The sequence below is a fragment of the Triticum dicoccoides genome, chromosome 3B (assembly GCF_002162155.2).
Source record: "Triticum dicoccoides isolate Atlit2015 ecotype Zavitan chromosome 3B, WEW_v2.0, whole genome shotgun sequence".
Lineage (NCBI taxonomy): Eukaryota > Viridiplantae > Streptophyta > Magnoliopsida > Poales > Poaceae > Triticum > Triticum dicoccoides.
In genome coordinates, this window is record NC_041385.1 from 130,303,439 (window position 1) to 130,323,362 (window position 19,924).

At 45.5% G+C, this 19,924-nt stretch overlaps 1 protein-coding gene and 1 pseudogene across 4 annotated transcripts; one reads left to right on the plus strand and one right to left on the minus strand.

The window, feature by feature from the left end:
* Nucleotides 1-9,189: 9,189 nt before the first annotated feature.
* Nucleotides 9,190-12,172, plus strand: LOC119275144. Of its 4 annotated transcripts, none has more exons than XM_037555940.1 (4): nucleotides 9,191-9,694; nucleotides 10,068-10,306; nucleotides 10,429-11,715; nucleotides 11,809-12,172. In XM_037555940.1, exons 3-4 carry the CDS (start codon nucleotides 10,532-10,534, stop codon nucleotides 11,861-11,863), a joined length of 1,239 nt encoding a protein of 412 aa, XP_037411837.1. In that variant the 5' UTR covers nucleotides 9,191-9,694; nucleotides 10,068-10,306; nucleotides 10,429-10,531; the 3' UTR covers nucleotides 11,864-12,172. The 4 variants fall into 4 exon arrangements, with proteins under 4 accessions (XP_037411835.1, XP_037411837.1, XP_037411838.1 ...); XM_037555941.1 differs by having other exon boundaries at nucleotides 10,068-10,294; XM_037555938.1 differs by lacking the exon at nucleotides 10,068-10,306 and having other exon boundaries at nucleotides 9,190-9,694.
* Nucleotides 12,173-14,213: 2,041 nt separating this feature from the next.
* On the minus strand, nucleotides 14,214-15,999 carry LOC119279391 (annotated as a pseudogene).
* Between the last annotated feature and the right edge of the window lie 3,925 nt (nucleotides 16,000-19,924).

Consider the following 19,924-nt stretch of genomic DNA (forward strand, 5'->3'; position numbering starts at 1 on the left):
TGATGGAGAGGAGAGGAGGTGGTTTTGCAATGGAGAGAAGATCAGAAGAGGGAGAGGCGAGACGGTGGTTTTGGAATGGAGATGATAGAGAGGAGAGGAGGTGGTTTTGGAATGGAGATGATGGAGAGGAGATGAGGTGGTTTTGCAATGGAGAAGATCAGAAGAGGGAGAGGCGATACGGTGGTTTTGGAATGGAGATGATGGAGAGGAGAGGAGGTGGTTTTGCAATGGAGAAGAGGGAGAGGAGCGTGCAGCAGCGATTTAGGATTGGGCGAGAGGGCCGACGCGCTGTGACTGGATCAAAATCAAAATCAATTTACCCTTCAATTAAGAAAGCGACCCCACATTAACTAGTCTCCCTTTTATTCTGGGTCATAATTGAACATGATTTTCGCACATAAAATATATGTTATACATTGCAAAAATAATATAATTTGAAAGTACATTCAGATACGAACCAAACGATACAATTTTTGGTGACATGCACTCACATTTTGCTTGTCACATACAGTACATGGTCAAACTTTGACCCAAAATACGCAAAACAACAAAAAAAGTACTTCCAAGACCAGCGCCGCTCTTCCGCTCTTCTCCTCTTAAACCACCACCGCTCCTCTCCCGTTCCAATCTAAATCCAGCGCCGCTCCTCTCTTCTTCCATTTCAAAACCACCACCCCCCTCTCCTGTTTCAATCCAAAACCAGCGTCGCTCCTCTCCTGTTCTAATCCAAAACCAGCGCTGCTCCTCTCCTCTTCCATTCAAAAACCACCGTCGGTGAGTGAAGGTGTTGTGGAGAAGTAGATCGATGGAGGAGTACAATCTACACATGAGGATCACAGACGGCGACCCCGTGAAGCTAGCTAGGATGTTGGAGATACAGTCTTGGTTTGACAACAAGGACCAACTAGTGGCGACGGCGACATTCATGGCCAAATATCTGCAACAGAGCGAAAAGGCGACGATACTCCCGGAGGGAGTCGCGCCGGAGTACATAGAGCTGCTCCTCTGGGCCATGGAGCAAACAGATTCACCGAATCCGATCGTGAGGGAGTGGTGGTGGGAGTATCGATCCCAGATGGAGCATCCACCAGAGATTGAAGGATCGAGCATCTACAGGGTGCCGTTTGTGAGGGTGTCCTGCCGGAGCGAGCCGGTGGAGTCTTCGTCGACTGAACCCAACTGCAACAGGGGAAAAGCAGTTGGCCCGATGACGCTTCCCCGCCATCATCTCCCTCGTCGTTCACATCGTCTCACGGGGCGGCTGTCTGTCGCCGAGGAATAGGAGGGGGCTGCCCCCCACCCCCCAGCCCAATAGTCAGGCAGGTTGTGAATTGTCAGGAGGAGCTTAGGGTTGTCAGTATTTGCAGGTTGTGAATTGTGTTTTGTGTTGTGTATTTTGAGAGTACTTTCAGATATGAATGTCTTTTGAATTTCAGATTTGCAGTATTGAGCATATGAAGAATTTTATGAATTCTAGAGATCTATTTTTAGCACTTAAAAAAATGTAGTTTCATAGGAGTATAAAAGTGCAGACGAGAAAAAACTGCAAGTTTCAGTTTCAGATAAGAAACTGCAAGTTCAGTTTTAGATAAGAAACTGCAACTTTCAGAGGCAGAGCATTTATATTAACACGGCCTTTTCAAACAGGGTTAACATCATGTTGGAAGTTTTATTCATGGTCGAAAATGGAACTACCAGCCAGTTACCATCATACTGATCAACATTCATGCATAGCACATCTTCATATGATGCACAGTCAAAATGCCCACACAATGTCGAGTGTGCGAAACACAGAGAAAACGAGGGACGAAGTTTTGGCAAGTGTTGGACGTGGTTTTGGGCTGCCCCGTCTAGGCTTTCATTTTTAACATGCGCAGCCCACGACCTCGGATGGGAGGGCCTGTTTGTATTTTCTTAGGGCCGTCATGCATTGACCGGCCTATGGACCTTCCATCCGAGGTTTTATTTTTGGCAGCCCAATTTATGTATTTTTTTGAAAAAAACGCAGAGGTCTGTTCTATTTTTCTATATAAGAATAGGAACGCCAGGTACAACTTATGTTTCTCTTCTAACTATATTATATATATTTAAATTATTTTATATGTTATTATATATTATTTTTATTGTCATCATATATTTAACAGATATTTACATATGTAAGAAAATAATATCCCACATCTTATTAACTTATAAAAATAATTTCTTAACAAATAAAATCCTGGATTATTTTGGCACGAAAATCCTAGTGATTGTGTGCAAAAGCTTGGTAAGATTTAAGGACGAATGTAATAATATCACTTATTATTTAAATATATTTATAACAAAATGCTCAGCCCTTTTTTATTTTTTGATAACATTGCTGCCCAACCCAACATTATAATTAGAATCAGCCCAGCAAAATCGTGTATCTAGATAAAGTGCAAATGGCCTGTAATTTTTTAGGAAATAAAATAAATGGGCCGCATGGACGCTACATTAATTGTTTACCCAGCCCAACTAATGGATGTAATTCAAAAAAAAGATTAAATTGACTGTAAATTCTACCGCGCAAAAAAAAGACTGTAAATTCTGAAAAGATGGGTTGAATACGTGCCACATTTTTGGAGGCTGAAATGTGGGCCAATAGGTCAAAGCCAACGCAAGTCGTTGTCAATTTAGTCAATAAATGATTCTGACATGTTAGCCGTTGGATTTACATCCAACGACCGGCATCCATCTTCAATCTCCCGTCTTCTTCCTCCAACGCCGCCGGGACCACCTCCCGCCTCCTGCTGCTAGCAGCTCTGCTTAGCACGCTTCGCTATGAAGCGCTACTCCATCGTTGGCCAGGCCATCCCTCCACCCCTCCACACCTCCTGTTCCTCTCCACCGACTGTCGAACCACACCGCACTAGAACCAGTTAACCCTCGTACACTTCTCCATCTGCGACTCTACTCCCGCGTCTTCCCATCTCCGGCTCGTTGTTGTTCGGGGCCTCGCCGTCGTCCACCATCTTGGATGCGCTCGGCGCGGCGTGGTCAACATGATCAACGAACGACGCCATCGGAAGTAGACTGTGCGTGGAGAGGCTGACAGCTGGGTCCACGGCCGCACACAAGGAAATGCCTCCTTATTACGCGCAAAATAATGATTCCTCCACCTGACATCTGGGACCCACCGGAAGGGCCTCTGTGTTTCGCGAAAAAAACGTGCCCCCCGCTGACTTGTCGGACCCACCAGCTATCTTCGCACGCAAGGAAGTGCCTCCTTATTACGCACACAAAAATGAATACTCCCCTTGCCAGCTGGAACCCAGCATACTGGGAGGCTGACTTGTGGGCCTACCAAGTTAACGGGGATGGAGGGCTTTGTCAACTTAGTCAATATGAATGATTCTAGCTCCTGTTACCGTACGATGCTCATCCAACGATTGTAGTGCTTCTTCAACCTCTGGTCTTCTTGCTCCAGCCGCCCAAACCAGCGCCGGTCGTGTCGCGTGCTCCTGCCTCTCGTGGCCGGTTGTGATGCCGCGGAGGCCTCACCGCCCCCTACTACTCCCACCGCTGGCCAGGCCATCCCTCTACTCACCCGCACCCCCTGTTATTCTGCGGCGACAACAGCCTCACACCGCAGCCGAACTAGTGAACCCTCGTACTCCTCTTCGCGTGGGCATCCACTAATACATCTTCCCCGGCTCTGAGTCGTCCTCTTCCTAGGCCTCGCCGTCGTCCACCGCCGTGGTGCTCTCGGCGCGGCGTGGTCAATGTGGTCAAGGAATGACTTCCATCGAACATGGACTGTACGTGGAGAGGCTGACAGCTGGGTCCACGGCCGCAGCAAGGAAGTGCCTTCTTATTACACGGAAAATAATGATTCCTCCACCTGATAGCGGGGACCCATCGGACGGGCCATCGTATTTCGCGAAAAAAAGTTTCCCCCTGACTGATGGGACCCACTAGCTACATCTTCGCACGCAAGGAAGTGCGCCCAGGCAAAAAAAAAACGATTCGTCCCCCTGACAGCTGGGACCCACCAGCTACATCTTCACACGCAAGGAAGTGCGTCCGGGCAAAAAAAACGATTCGGCCCCCTGACTGCTGGGACCCACCAGCTACATCTTCGCAGGCAAGGAAGTGCTTGACAGTCGAACACCCACCTGGTCGAAGCGTACGTAGCGTTGTCATTTTGGTCGCGAATGTGTACGTACATATATACTGGTGGATGTAGAGGCGTGCACGTGTCGTAGTAGAGGCGCGCATGTAGCATGTACATGTACGTACATTGGCCAGGGTGCAAGAAAGAAAATACGGCCACGTATGTGTACATACGGGCGGGGTCCCGAACGCCTACTCGCGCATACATATGGCGAGGGCTCGTGTACATGGCTGGGTCGGAACGGAGAAACAACGTCGTCGTCGTGTTCATGGGGAGGCAATGGAATGCGTCGTGTTCATGGGGAGGCAACGGAATGCGTCATGTTCATAGGGAGGCAACGAAACGCGTGGGAGCCAACTGGCTGGGTCGGAACGGAATGTGTGGTCGTGTTCATCGGGAGGGTTTGGACGGAACAGGCGATGGAAACGAGGCCTGGCGTACCGCAGAACGGAGGAAATGGACCTCCTACGTTCGGAACGGGGTCCTGTTGATCGAGAGGGGTGTGGCGTACCGTAAAATGGAGGAAACGGGCCTCCTACGGTCGAAACGGGGGTCTTGTTGATCGGGAGGGGTGTGGCATACCGTAAAACGGAGGAAACAGACCTCCTACGGTCGAAACGGGGGTCCTGTTGATCAGAAGGGGTGTGGCATACCGCAAAACGGACGAAACGGACCTCCTACGGTCGAAACGGGGGTCCTGTTCATTGGGAGGGGTGTGGCGTACCGCAAAACGGGACTCCACGGGATACTGTTCATCTTCACCGTCGACCTCCTCCAGCCTCCACGGGCTACCGTCGACCTCCTCCAGCCTCCACGGGCTCCTGTTCATCCAGCCTCCACCGCGCGCTACTCCACCGACTACTGTTCAACCACCCCTCCACCGTCTACTGTTCATCCAGCCCTCCACCGTCTATTGTTCATCCAGCCCTCAACACCACGGGGTCCTGTTCAACCACCCCTCCACGGCCACCCCTTCACCGTTTACTGTTCATCCAACTCTCCACACCACGGGGTCCTTTTCATCCAGAGGCAACGCCACCGCTCACTGTTCATCCAAACCCGCCCCCCGCAATGCTCACTGTTCATCCAATCGATCGGCTTCAGTTAGCAGCAGTAGCGAAGGAATCGCTCCATCGGGTTCAGTTAACAGCCATCGATCGATCGCTCGGGTTCAGTAACGCGTAGCCTGTAGTGCAATCGCTCGGGTTTAATTAGAGCCCAACGCCTTGCTCGGGTTCAGTTAGAGCCAACGCCTCGCACACACGCGCGTACGTGTACGAGAGAAACACGCATCGCTCGGCCCCCGACCTCCCACCGTAACCGGCAACTCCCCGAAATTTTCCTCCCCCTCGCTTCTACCATGGTTTTTTCCGTCATGGACGTCCCAAAGAATGTCATGCAGCTGCGTCTCCGGCCCGCCTAGGATGAAAAGTCCATTTTCTGTCATGGTTTTTTGTCATAGAAGTAGGAGCCCACCACATCTATGATGATACCAGGTTTTGTCACAATTATCGTCATAGAAGTGTCATATGTATGACAGAATTTTTTTCCGTTCGGCCCAAAATGTCACGGATGTGTCTTTTTTTTGTAGTGCATGCTCCTTTACTCCAACTTCTTGATTTTAATCAGACTTTTGAGCTTGAATGTGATGCTAGTGGAATTGGATTAGGAGGTGTGTTATTACAAGATGGCAAACCTGTTGCATACTTTTCTGAAAAATTGAGTGTGCCTAGTCTGAATTGTTCTACTTATGATAAAGAATTATATGCTCTTGTTCGGACTTTAGAAACATGGCAACATTATTTATGGCCCAAAGAATTTGTTATACATTCTGATCATGAATCTTTGAAACATATTAAAAGTCAAGCTAAACTAAATCGTAGACATGCTAAGTGGGTTGAATTCATTGAGACTTTCCCTTATTTCGTTAAACACAAGAAGCGTAAAGAAAATGTTATTGGTGATGCATTGTCTCATCGCTATACTATGCTTTCACAACTTGACTTCAAAAAATTTGGTTTGGAGACCATCAAAAATCAATATGTGCATGATGCTGATTTTAAAGATGTATTGCAGAATTGTAAAGAAGGGAGAACATGGAACAAGTTCGTTGTTAATGATGGATATGTGTTCCGTGCTAACAAGCTATGCATTCCAGCTAGCTCTATTCATCTTTTGTTGTTGCAGGAGGCGCATGGAGGAGGATTAATGTGACACTTTGGCGTGAAGAAGACGGAGGACGTACTTGCTACACATTTCTTTTGGCCAAAGATGAGACGGGATGTTGAGCGTTTTATTGCTCGCTGCACTACATGTCAAAAAGCTAAGTCACGACTCAATCCTCATGGTTTATATATGCCTTTGTCTGTACCTAGTGTTCCTTGGGAGGATATATCTATGGACTTTGTTTTAGGTTTACCTCGAACAAAGAAGGGGAGGGATAACATATTTGTTTTCGTGGATAGATTCTCGAAAATGGCACACTTTATACCATGTCATAAAAGCGATGATGTTGTTAATGTTGCTGATTTGTTCTTTCGTGAAATTATTTGCTTGCATGGTGTGCCCAATAATATTGTTTCAGATCGTGATACTAAATTTCTTAGCCACTTTTGGAGATGTTTATGGGCTAAATTGGGGACTAAACTGTTTTTAGTACTACTTGTCACCCCCAAACTGATGGACAAACTGAAGTAGTCAATATAACATTGTCTACTATGCTTAGGGTTATTTTGAAGAATAATAAGAAAATGTGGGAGGAATGCTTGCCTCATATTGAATTTGCTTATAATCGTTCATTGCATTCTACTACTAAGATGTGCCCTTTTGAAGTTGTGTATGGTTTCCTACCTCGTGCACCTATTGATTTGTTGCCTCTTCCATCTTCGGAGAAGGTTAATTTTGATGCTAAACAACGTGCTGAATTGATTTTAAAAATGCATGAGTTAACTAAGGAAAACATTGAGCGTATGAATGCTAAATATAAACTTGCTGGAGATAAGGGTAGAAAATATGTTGTGTTTGCACCTGGTGATCTTGTTTGGTTCATTTGCGTAAGGATAGATTTCCTGATTTGCGCAAATCAAAGCTAATGCCTCGTGCTGATGGTCCTTTTAAGGTGTTAGAGAAAATAAATGATAATTCATATAAACTTGAGCTGCCTACAGATTTTGGGGTTAGTCCCACTTTTAACATTGCAGATTTGAAGCCTTATTTTGGTGAGGAAGATGAGCTTCCGTCGAGGACGACTTCATTTCAAGAAGGGGAGGATGATGAGGACATCAATACCATTGTTACACCCACATCCCCTGCTGCTATACATACTGGACCAATTACTAGAGCTTGCGCATGCCAATTAAATTACCAGTTACTTTCGTTTCTTGGTAATGATTCTAATGTTCATAAGAATATGATGCTGCCTAAATTGGATATGTTTGTTTTGCTTACAAATGAAGGACCTAGCTTGGAGAAGGATGAACATTGGAGCAAGACCAAGCATGGAGATGATGGCATGCGCAAGGGAACAAGAACGGAGTTACAAGTGATGATTTCAGGGCTTTGAAGCCACTATAACGAGTGCATGAAGCCTTGGACGAAATATACAAGATGCCACTTCATAAATTTCGTCCAGAGGCTATTCTAGGTGCTGCGTCACCTTATTATTGGGCTAGGCCCATGTAATTTCGAAATACATAAGTATAGGCTATTTTTAGAGTCCGTATGTGTGGGGAAACAAGAGATAGAGTTAGTTTCGGACCCCTCCACCAAGGGCCACGGAATTCCCCCCTCTTCCTCCATATATACAGCCCTTAGGGCACCGTTTAGACTTTGGGTTTTGTTTAGATTAAAGTTCGTCATAGCTGCAACTTCGCGTACTTCGTTTGTGTTCAACGACCAGACAAAGGCGTCACAGAACCCCACCTTCATGAATAAAGCTTTCCACTGTTATTCGCAATATCCATATTGCAATCTTAGTTTCTTGCTTGTTCTTCGTTTGCTTGCAGGAAATAGACCCTCGTGGTCAGGTTGATCGTGCTCCGGCGTGGTCAATAATCTCTCGGAGTTGGTTTAGCAATTGCTAAGGCGCAACGTCCTCGCACGTTCGTAGTCGGATCGTCAAAATCGACTTCCACCAAAACGATAGCCACCATCTCATCGAAAGACGGGACACCTTTGCCTCTATCACTTTTTCTCTGCTTTTTCTTTGTTTTTCGTTTTCTTTTCTTTTATTTCTTTTTACTTCTCCGATTATTTTTCATTTTTTGGCTTTTTCTTTCGTTTCTTTTTGTTTTTCATTCTACATTCTTTTATACAAGATCAACATTTTTTTAAATACATGTTCAACATTTTTTAAATACTTATTCAATATTTTTATATACACGATCAACATTTCTTTAAATACTCGTTCAACATTTATCAAATACTTGTTAAACATTTTTACGAATACTCATTCAACATTTTTCAAACAGTTGTCCAACATTTTTTTCAAATACCAGCTCAATATTTTTTAATACATATTTGACTTTTCTCAAAAACTGGTTCAATATTTTAAATACTTATTTCAACATTTTCAAGTACTTAGTCAATATTTTTTAAATACTTGTTCAAATTTTTCAAATACTCGTTCCACATTTTTTATACTTATTCAATATTTTTGCAAACACTCGTTCAACATTTTTTTTAAAGTGTGTTTGTGTGTGTGTGTGTGTAGTATATTTTAAATTATAAAAAAATAAAAACGAAAACAAATATATGAAAAAAAAAGTAAAACAAGAAACAGGCTGGTGTATCCCGCGCGCGGGCCGGCCCAAGTGGCGTTTGCCTTCAGCGAGGGGTCGCTCCTCTCTCGCTCAACGCGAGGAATAGTCGCGCCCCTATTTTAGCCCATCGTGTGCGCCAGGAAGCCACCGCGCCCGCCCATTTGAGCCGGCCGTGGGGCCGGAACTGGGCCGCGGCGGGCCCTTTTTATGGTGGGAGGGCTGCCGTGGGAGCCGTCCGTTCGTGGATCGAACGGTACCAGGATAGCCGAGAAGAGCTGATACAAAACCCTAGCTTTCCCACACACAAGCAAAGCCGCCACAATATTTCCGAGCGCCACTCACTACCCTCCGCTCCCCGCCGCCGCCATCCTTCGACGCCACCATCCCCTACGCAACCATCTCCCCGCCGCCGACCCATACTCTCTTTCAATGTCTGCTTCTGGAGGGATCTCTGGGTCCGGAAGCGGGCAGCGGCGAGACCTCGGGACCGGGGACATTCTGGATCGAGCACGGATTCAAGTGGATCCTCTTCCACAACAACGAAGAAGAAAGCAAAGCCAATCCCCTTGAATGACTTCTTGACTAGGAAGCATGGTAATCCTGCTGTTTCCTCAGCATGGAACAAAGTTCAAGATCCTGCACAACCTCTCTCGAGTGGTTCCTCCTCAGAGCTCTCAAATCTGGGTCTTCAGCTGGCCCGTCAAGTCATTGCCCGTCGAGCCATGGCCAGTCAAGCCCTGTCAGAGCTTGGCCTTGAAACCAATATCTTGAAGAGAGAGTACTACAACCTGCTGAAGAGGTAAGCTGTACTTTAATTTCAGTAAAGTATTCATAGCTGATGAGCAAGCCTGTCTTTGCGAGCTGCTTAGTGTTGATGTTGTTTCTTAGCTTTAACTTGGCCGTATGTTTGCCCCAGTCTGGAATTTAGTCCGTCGTTAACCTTGCCCGGCTATGGTTTTGTGGACGGTTTGGTTTCATCTAATAAAAAGGTGGAGAGGCCCTGTTTTTCTAATTAAAAAAAGTAATCATGGCTGCATTTAAGCAATACAATTAGCATGCGATTCAAAAAGAAATGTCTCATCTTTAGCCATTGAGAGATGTTGAAAGAGCTGGTTTCCAGTGTACACAACCTTGCTTATATCTTCCATGCATTAATTTCACTTTTCATGCAGCTATATGATGAGAGGGGACAAGAGCTATTATGAGTACCGAGCCATGGAGATCCTCCCCAGCAAAGACTATCAGTTCAAAATAGACTTTAAGCATGTTCTCCAAATGGGATACCTTGATTTGGCCTTGAAGATTGTTGACGAGGCTGGTTCTGTCAATGGGCAAAGCATTTTTTGCCCTTTTCTAATCTGCTGGTGTAGTCATAATTGCGAGCATTTTCTAATCTGTGGTAGTGATAATTGCGAGCATATTGACTGTTATAGTTCTTTACCAGCCATGTGTTGATATATAACTTGATCATGTGTATATTGAACTCACATTTTGCACATTACATCTGAACCTGTTTTTTGTTTCTTTCAACAGCTATGGATGGTTTTTGAAAACAACAACTAATTTTCTTAAGACCCAAAGTCTTTTTGATGAAGAAAATATAGGAGCTGTGACATTGGATTTTGTAAATCTCCCTATGACGATGAGGTCTTTTTCTGAGTATGATTCTGTAGACTTGGTGAAAAGGGACATATCAGCGCTTGGTCGGACGCATGATCTACTGCTAATCATCTTCCATGGAAGGCAAGTATACATCAGCGCCGAGAAGCATGTCTTTGAGCAGCATGCAGCTGGTAAATCGTGGGCTGGTGACTTTACAGCGGAAGATATCTATATCATACAGTTCACCTCCACTGATATCAAGTGCCATATCCGAGCCAAGAGCAATACCATACCATGCACTTCAGACAACAAGGTTCTAGATATTAAGCAGATTCACAAGTCAATGGCAGATAAGTACCAATTCAATGGTAACTTTCCTGCACATTTCGAGTGCCTTGAAAAGGATATCAATTCTCTGACTGCTGTTTCATTGGATACAAGCTCGATATTGACGTATCTTCCTTACCACGCGGCATTCATGCCACCTGGGGCAAATGAGGCCATAACACAGAAGTTACATGACGCTACTGAGGGCGTCTGGATGGAGCCTGACGAGTTTCAAACTTATCGCTTGCTGTTTGAGTCAAACCCAGTTGACGGTGATGATTGGAGATTGGGGTATTGCAAATCTACAGACCCATTGCTGAAAAAGGTGTACTTGCATGACTACAGAACTGCTTTCCAGAACATCTATGGGAACACAGGGGTCCAGCTGACCTCCGGCAACACAGCTCGTGACCACATGCAGGCCCAGCTGACCCCCGACAACACGGAGGCCCAGCTGACCCCCGACAACACGGAGGCCCAGCTGACCCCCGACAACACCAAGGCCCAGCTCACCCCTGACAACACCCAGGCCCAGCAGTCTCAGGGGAGCTCAAGCACCGTCAAAGGGGTGACCCCTGACAACATGGAGGCCCAGCTGACCCCCGACAACACCAAGGCCCAGCTGACCCCTGACAACACCCAGGCCCAGCAGTCTCAGGGGAGCTCAAGCACCGTCAAAGGCACGGGGGCTGGAAACAAATTCAACAAAAGCAGGAAAAGTAAGCTTTCCTACAAACGTCACCTGAACGTCCATATCCATACCCACATGAAAGGTCAGAGGCCGTTGAGAGGCTTGTATCAAGCAGAGTTGTATTCTGCAAAGAAGAATCCTGTTCTAGGAGAAATCTTCACTGAGCTGTTCAATGGCCCGACCATGAAATTACCTAAATTGTAAGTGAAAATTTTGGAATTATGTATAGATGTGTTTTGTATATATCATCAGTATTGCGAACCTTTAACCATTCTTTCTCTGATTTGCAACAGCTTTGGTCCCATGTGGGAGCTGTACTGTGCAGCGAGGGACGCCCAGGTTGAATGAGCTCTGGACGATGATGATGAGAGCCAGCTTCGATAGCTTATGCATAGATCTAGATTTTTTTCTGGTGCATGATGACATGCAAACTTAGGTAGCCATTTCATGCAGACAGGGTTCTGGTGGATGATGACAAATAACTTAGGCAGCCCTTCCATTTTGTTAAACTTGTGGCTTGTGTAGCCTCAGTTTTATGCAGAGAACTTCTGAGATTGTGTATGAACATTTGGTTATCCTGAATGATGCCTATGTCTTTGATGTCTCAGTAGCACCAGTGTCTAGTCCCTGCCTGGCTGGCGCATCTTTTGTTGATTACCCCTATATTCTCATTTTTCTGTTTTTTTATGCTTCAGTTCCTTCTTTCCCTGCTTGGAGAAGTTGTACATGCAGAATGGCGTTACCTTTCTTCATTGAAAATTCATACTGTTCAGCTTAGCTTTTGATATACTTATTGTTCTAACTTTTGAAGTTGTTAATTGTTAATCTGTCCATGCTCTTTTCCAGTCATTAAGAAAAGTGGCAAAGAATTGCTGGCGTCTTAAACATTGGAATCTCAATATCAGATGTCTTGATATTCATCTCAAGACTATTATTGGAATCTTATAAGGGCCTTTTGTCTGAAGTTAACTTAGCCACATTCTTTGTACTGAACGTGAGAGCACTAGAGTCGATGACATTTCAGGTTAAAACCATTGATGAGGAGTTCATTGCGAAACAGCAGAGGCTGCTTCAAGAGGTGCTCAGTTTCACTTTATGGCTGGTAGATGTCTTGGAGGTATTTCAGACATCTGGCATGTTCGTGATTTGGATCTAACTGATCCCTTTGTACGTTGATGCTGACACTGGGCTCCGTCCGTTCATGAGTTGTCCATGTCTATCTTATTTTGTGGTTTGTCTTCCTGTGTTGGCTTTAGTTTTTATTGTCGTGGAACCTTATGGCATTTAAACATCTTATGTGTGTCATCAGTTTTTGTGATATAGTATGTGTGGCTAAAACATCGATTTTCTGAAGCACAGTCTAGCTGAAGATTTCTACTGATTGGATAGTACTATTTTTGTGTAGTTTGTATGACTGCGGTTGATTGTTTTTTTTTTTAAGGAAACCAGCAAAGCTGGGTTGGTTTGAGACTGCGGTTGATTGTTACTGTGGTCCATAGCTTATGACCACCATTTGGTTAATTTTTTCCGTCAGCTTTGAACGAAACAGGTAGCATATGGGGGTATGGTATGTCCATGGTTTGACTGTCAGATGTATACACCAATAGCTGACTATACAAATAGGTGTGGATTGCCATATATTTGTCCTGAAACTTGTTTGCTAATTCTGGCATCCACTCCCTTGGTAGGTCGAACATTGTAGTTGAAAATTTCCAACACTTGTTTTGTGTCATAGATAGTATATTCATGTGGGTTATCATGTTGCCAATATTTTAGCCAGAGCTACACTCTGCCTATTTTGTACAAGGATTTGGCAGTTCCAGTCTTTACCTGTACTTGTAGATTATAGTGTATCTTCAAATTGGCTGTATATGTGGTTGGAAGCAAAGATCTGGAGCATGTAGGGAGCAAGGCTACTGTGTTTTGATCAAAGTCCCGGGTGCCGCCGTCAGGCACAAGGATAGAGGTTTCTTCCCGAGAAGAAGCGACTTGTAGCAAATGCTCAGGTAAAGAGAACACCTATGCAAAGGTGATGCCAGCCACTGACATGTCTCACTTTTTTTCCGGTGGACTCAACAGTCCAGAGCAGAGGAAGCAGAGGATGGTAGAAGAAACAGAAGGTGACTACTGAACAAAGATGAGAGAGCCTGAAACACATTAGACGAGCAGCTTCTTCATGACCAGAGTTGCTGACCACACTCTGCTCACGCACACCTCCAAGCACTGTTCAGTCATGGGCTACACACTTTGCACCATGCTGCTACTCAGTACTCACCAGGTCAAAGGCTACACAATGCACATGCCTTGTACACTGGAAACTACACTACCTGGATGCCCAGTCGATCAGCAAGAGCAACCAGTTACAAAGCTTATTAAATACGCACGTACGTACTACAAGATTAAAGAATAAGCTAACAGTTCCTGTGTATCTCGTTTTGTGTTTTGTCTTGACGCGTCGGTATCTTTTTAAGTTTGTATCGTCGTGGAACCTTATTATGATGTTCAAACGTGATATGCGTGTTGTCAGTTTTGTGATAACCGTGGAATTTCTGAAGAATCTCGCTGAAATTTTAACTGATTGATTCTGTAAATTTTGGTATGGCTCTGACTTTGCATGTGTGATTTGTGTTGAGAAACCAAAGGCAACACAAAAACTAGTGCATTTTGGCAGGCGGCTTCAGCCTCTGAACTTCAGCATCGTATGTTTCAGCTTCTGAACTTCTGAAAAATGGAGGTCCTGCACGACCACGTTCCATCTCGGCCGTCCATGAGCGTGAGCGCCCTCTGCATCTTCCTCCCGCAGAGCAGCTCCACCTCCACCTCTGCCGCGTACGTTGCCGTCACCGGCTTGTGGTCGTCCGACAGCGTCAGCTCCGACCTCCTTCTTCCCGAACGACAGCACCACGCCGGCGTCCTCCTCCCGCCCTTCTGGTCGTCGCTGGTGTACTTCCCCGTCCCGATCTCGTACTTGTACGTCGGCGCGAACTCCAGCACAGCACTCCCTCGCCCCACCCGTCGAACGCCCGCCCCTTCCTCATCTCCCGCTTCAGCTGATCACACACGCCATTATGACAGCAAACAGAGCATCAGCAGCCCAGTTCAGAGTCCATGGCGGAGATGCTGATGAACGAAACTGGGTACCTGATCTTTCTCGGCTAGCTGAGGCCAGTCCATGGCGGCGATCAGGCTGTGGGTTCTGTCTTACGGCACGTCGATCCGGTAGTTCAGATCGCCCAGCCAGGAAATCCTCCTGCGGAAGAACATGTCTGTCAGATCACCGGGTGGATGCAATTTCGTAGTAGGATGTGTGCGTCAGTGCGTGCATGATCAGTTGATCACTGACTCGTGTTCGTAGATGTCTCGGGACAGCTCGAGGCCGCCGAAGCGCGTCCGCCGGTGGATCTCCTGCACGTCGGCGTTCCGCTTGAGGAGGTTGCCGGGCCGCTCGCCGGCGGACAGGTGGGTGCACACGAAGCAGAACATGCTCGCCGTCGCCGACACCGACCCCTTGTTGCCGATGTAGCCCATGGCGCCCACGCCCACGGCGGACACCTTGATGTTCTGGACGCGCCTCCGCAGACCACGCCGCGCCCAGATGGTCAGGAAGATGCCCACCATCTGCTTGCTCACGGTCCTCACGAACGGCGACCTGCCGCGGCCCTTCTTCTTGCCATGACCACGCGCGCCTCGCCGTCGAGGTCGGGGTCCAGGTCTGGGACCATGGCAGGGCAGTCGTCGGCGGCGACCCTGGACTTCATGAATGACCTGTGCGCGCCGAACGATCTCGGCGACTTGAACAACGCCGATGACAAGGACGCGGTGACCATCAGGTCCAGCGGCTGCTCCGGCCAGGCGAGCCCGATCCTGTCCGTCTTGCTCATCGTCTTAAGGAGCGCCCTCTGCTGCGCCCTTGGCTGCTCGTCCTCCATGGCCCCGAGCATCCTGGGGGTGGCAACGACGTACTCCTCGGGGTGCACCGGGAAGCTGAAGCCGGCGCGTCGTCGTCGGGTTCGGTGTCGGTGACGCCGGGGAACAACTCGTCGGAGTCGTCGCGGGTCGTAGTGGCCGGGTGGCTGCGGTACCAGTAGTTAGGCCTCGAGCAGGACGGTTGCGTCCGCGTGAGCATGTCGCGGATGAGCGCCTCCCACGCCAACGCCGGCCGGTCGTCCTGGAAGCTGAGCACGTACATGTTGGCCTGCCCGCCGCCGGTGGTGCCGAGCCACTCGGCGATGTCGAGGCCTTCCGGTGGCTCTATGCCGGCGGCGTTGTACGTGCCAATGCAGATCCTGCAGCAGCAACCACGCCAAGAACCGCGAGAAAATGGAAAATGCGCCGCGATCGTGCTGAGCACTTGGATTGTACCTGAGCTCCTTGGTGTTGATGTACTGTGCGCGCATCGTCTCCGAGTTCCGCCGCCGCAGCTTGTACGGCGCCGCGTCCAGGCTCTCTTCTGCGGATCGTTCAAGAAAAACAGGGCGCTCCATGAGGAATTACTCTGAACTTTGCTTCCGATTAGTTCAGAATGCGAATTTGGCAGGGGTAACAGGTGTTGGACGGGCAGAAGCAACGCCGATCAGCGTGAAAATGCGCAAAATCAACCACGGTCAAACGGAACTAGCTTGTCGTACGCATGCAATTGTACTGTGACACGATCAACACGGCGGTCGTGTCATGTGGTTGCACCACATCGCACCCTCTCGTGAGTCTTGTTTGCGCAGGCTGCCGCTGTTGCCCCCAAATGACCATGAGAAACAACCACACATACCTCTCATTTGTACGGCAACTCAACTGGGGAAGTACTAGAGTACAATTTACTCAGAAGAAAAAAAACACCGTCGCATTTTTGTAAACCACCTGTGAATTTTGTGAGGTTCCAAAGTCCACATGATCTCGCTCAACAAATTATCAACATTGTCAGCACCAGTGGTCTAGTGGTAGAATAGTCCCCTGCCACGGTACAGACCCGGATTCGATTCCCGGCTGGTGCATTTTTTTTCTCTCTTTAGCTCGTGAATCATTGATTTTTACGCACTGGAGCATTTCTAGCGGAGGTTACATGGGAGGAAAAGAAGTACTACTGTCTAAGCTCCTTCTTTCCACTAGTAAACGCGCACGTGCAACGCACGTCTCTTCAATGGCAATGTAGGGGCGGCGACCTCAGAAGCGACATCATTTGAGTGCACAAGGCATGTTGGAGCAGTGGATGTCGGGGCGGCGACCTTGAGAGCTTTCCATCTTCAACGACATGGACCTTGTGTCGTGGGTTGCAAGTATTGTAGGCATGTGTAATGCTTGTCTCTTCATTGCCCCGAAAGAGTGCCTCATGACTTCTTTTTCGTTTGCTGGTGTTTGTTATGGCATTTGGCACGCTGTCGAGAGTGGGGTTCGCCTTCTTGTTTTGATTTTTGCCTGGTTTGCCCTGATTAACTATCTTATGCTTAATCAACTAAACGACAAAGCTTTTGCTTTTGTGTGTTTGAATTTATTTTTACTCATGCTCATTTACTCAACTAAAATTCAAACATATGGAATGTGTTTTTTACCAGTCAAGAAGGCATGATAAACACAAAGGATAACACTCATGTCTGCTTTGAAAATCCATACAGGATAAAATCGAATTAAGAAGCAAGACCATAGAGAAATAGACCTAGAGAGTGCAGTTTCCCATACTTACATATTCATGACATCTTCTGCCAATTTTTAGTGAATCGTGTTGATAACTTTCACCCCTCTTAGAAAAAAGAAAGAGAAAACAGGCTATTCATTGCTAATCCTTTGGAATGATATAAAGGAATCATGTACTGAATTGATGGTTATACATCATACCAAATTCTAGATCAGATCAGAAATAATACCAAAGGAAAAATCCATAATCGGGCTTCAAATAACACCACCCGCTGAATTTAGTTACATTTTTACTAATCCAAACAGGCAAAACGTTATTTTTGAATTTAAACACATTTACATGCTATACTTTAAGGTGTGGATATAAAGAGAGGAAATATACAAAATAAGATAGAGTAGTGGAGCGGAGAGCCACATCATCGGTCAATCTATGATAGGCAAGTGAATGATGCGGTGCCGCGTCTGCTTTTCACTGGTGGCAAATGGAAGCGGCTGCCAAATGAAGGAGATGCCCCTGGATGCTGTGCCTCCCTGGGAGTCCTCCCGTTCTACACTCACTGTGTAAAACAGTCGAGGAATTGCACAGGTGCTCCTAGTAATCTTGCACGCGAACATTGCACCAAACAGTAGAGAAATCACACAGGGTAACTTGTTAGGATATCAACAAAGAAACTATACCAACTCTGCCTTGCTGTAGCACATGTTTACTTATAGTAAAATACATACACCAGTGCAAATATTATTCACACAAATGAAGTAAAATATAGCTACAATCACACACAGAGAGAAATAAGAGACGAACCTTTAGGTAGAATCCCTACAGTTGAGGTGAAAGGCCCGACAAAATATTGAAAGTTACCAAATTAGATGAGCATATAGAACCGTGCTTTAAATTGTCTGGGAGAATACAACATCCATACATCTTTTAAGAAATATCACAATCAGATTGTAAACAGAATACCTTGCTAGTTGCAAAGCCTCCTTCAGTACCATCTTTATACTATTATTTAGTAAAAAGCTCCCTGGTTTCAATTATCCTAATATAACAGCTCATCATTGTATGCATAATATGCAAATAAATCACTAAAAATCAATTAAAGGAGGTGAGTAATATGTCCTAATAATAAAACAAGATGGATTGGCGTGTCGGAAAACAAACCCGTGGTGTCCCTCCTTTCTTGGTGATTTTTCTAGTGGGCGAATAAACTATGTGTTAGACATGCACAAATTATTATCACCTTTCAACTGTCTGGCATGTAAAAATACACAACAATAACTCATTGGCAATAAAGGAAAGTTTCAATTTCATCTACCTGCATACCAGTCGAGTGAAATTAAAACTTTCCTTACAATGTGTATATACAAGCTCTAATCAACAATTGTACCTTCTGTACTTGGAAGAATATGTAGGTGTCTAGGGACCAATAGCACCTTTGTTGTTGCATCTACTACTAATTTCTTAAAATAAAATTATAAGTTTGAGAGGAAAATGAATACTTGTACAGTTGCCATATATAATTGTACCACTGTGTACTACAAAAGAGAAAAGAACAAGCCAAATCAAGGACATCTTTTAATTCTCAGGTTTCTATCCATTGCAAATTTCATGTTTATTAATTATTCCAGTGAGTAATAGCAATAATCATGTAGTGCATACCTAGTTAATCTGCACGGTTTGGGAAGAATGATGTGTAGAACTGTGTATTTTTAGTTTGCCCGGTAATGTGCATAGTGGTTTATCACCATGCTAGGATCAAAGGCTATTCAAACATCTCAACCTACCAAGATTGCCTGCAAGATGGCAGACTTAAGCCCTTAACTGGATAGAAAACGCTAAAAATCTACTAAATAATTGTAATCCCTGAGATTTTACATCTTTTCATGATCACCCACATAAGCATGCTTACCTTCCATTGACCCAATAATGCCATGGGGCACACAATAAGAACACCTCGTAATATAGTGTTCTAAGTGCATCTCCTAGTATCACAGCCTCTCATAGCCCTTATATCTCTTTCTGTGTAGTTGGACTGCTCCCCCCTTGGATCCAACAATATCAGGGAAATAGTCATGACATGTTTTTCCGAGACGCATTGCATTTGACTGCATGTACAAAGAAAAAGATAACACATAAGTAGTTCTCACAATAGTACCACATAACTACGGTCCAGTGAGGAAAATGAAAGTGTAAGCTAATAAGAAAATACAGTACTAATATCAGTGTGGTGACCATAGTGTCAGCAAACAAGCACAAATATTACCGAAATCAATCTCTGGTAAACAACTAACCAATTCTGTCGACGAACATGATTACATAATCCTCAACGAAAGGCAATCATAAGTATCCAAAACCCACAAGAAAAGGCAATCATAAGCATTCATCTGCCATTGAAATAGTTAACCGGTACATTCAAAAAGCATTGAAAAGTCTTTTCAAATAAAACCTAAATGACACATACATGAAGAACCATCGCAAACTTCTCACCCCCTGCTCGTGCAATCTAACTTGAACCTGAAAGTTGGTTGTTTCTTTACCCAAGAAAACATTAACGTAGATGGCTCGATCCCTGCCGAAAAGTTTTAAAAATATTAATTACACTGTCTTTGTAAATCACACAAATAACACAGAAAATCACATATTGTCTGCAACAGTACAGGCACTCAAGCAAGGATGTATTTTTTTTCATCCAGAAGAGAGCTTCTTTCTGTAGGTAGGATTTTAGAATAGAAACAAAAGTACGTGGCGGATCTGCTTCTTGTTCTACATAGCATAGACAAAATATT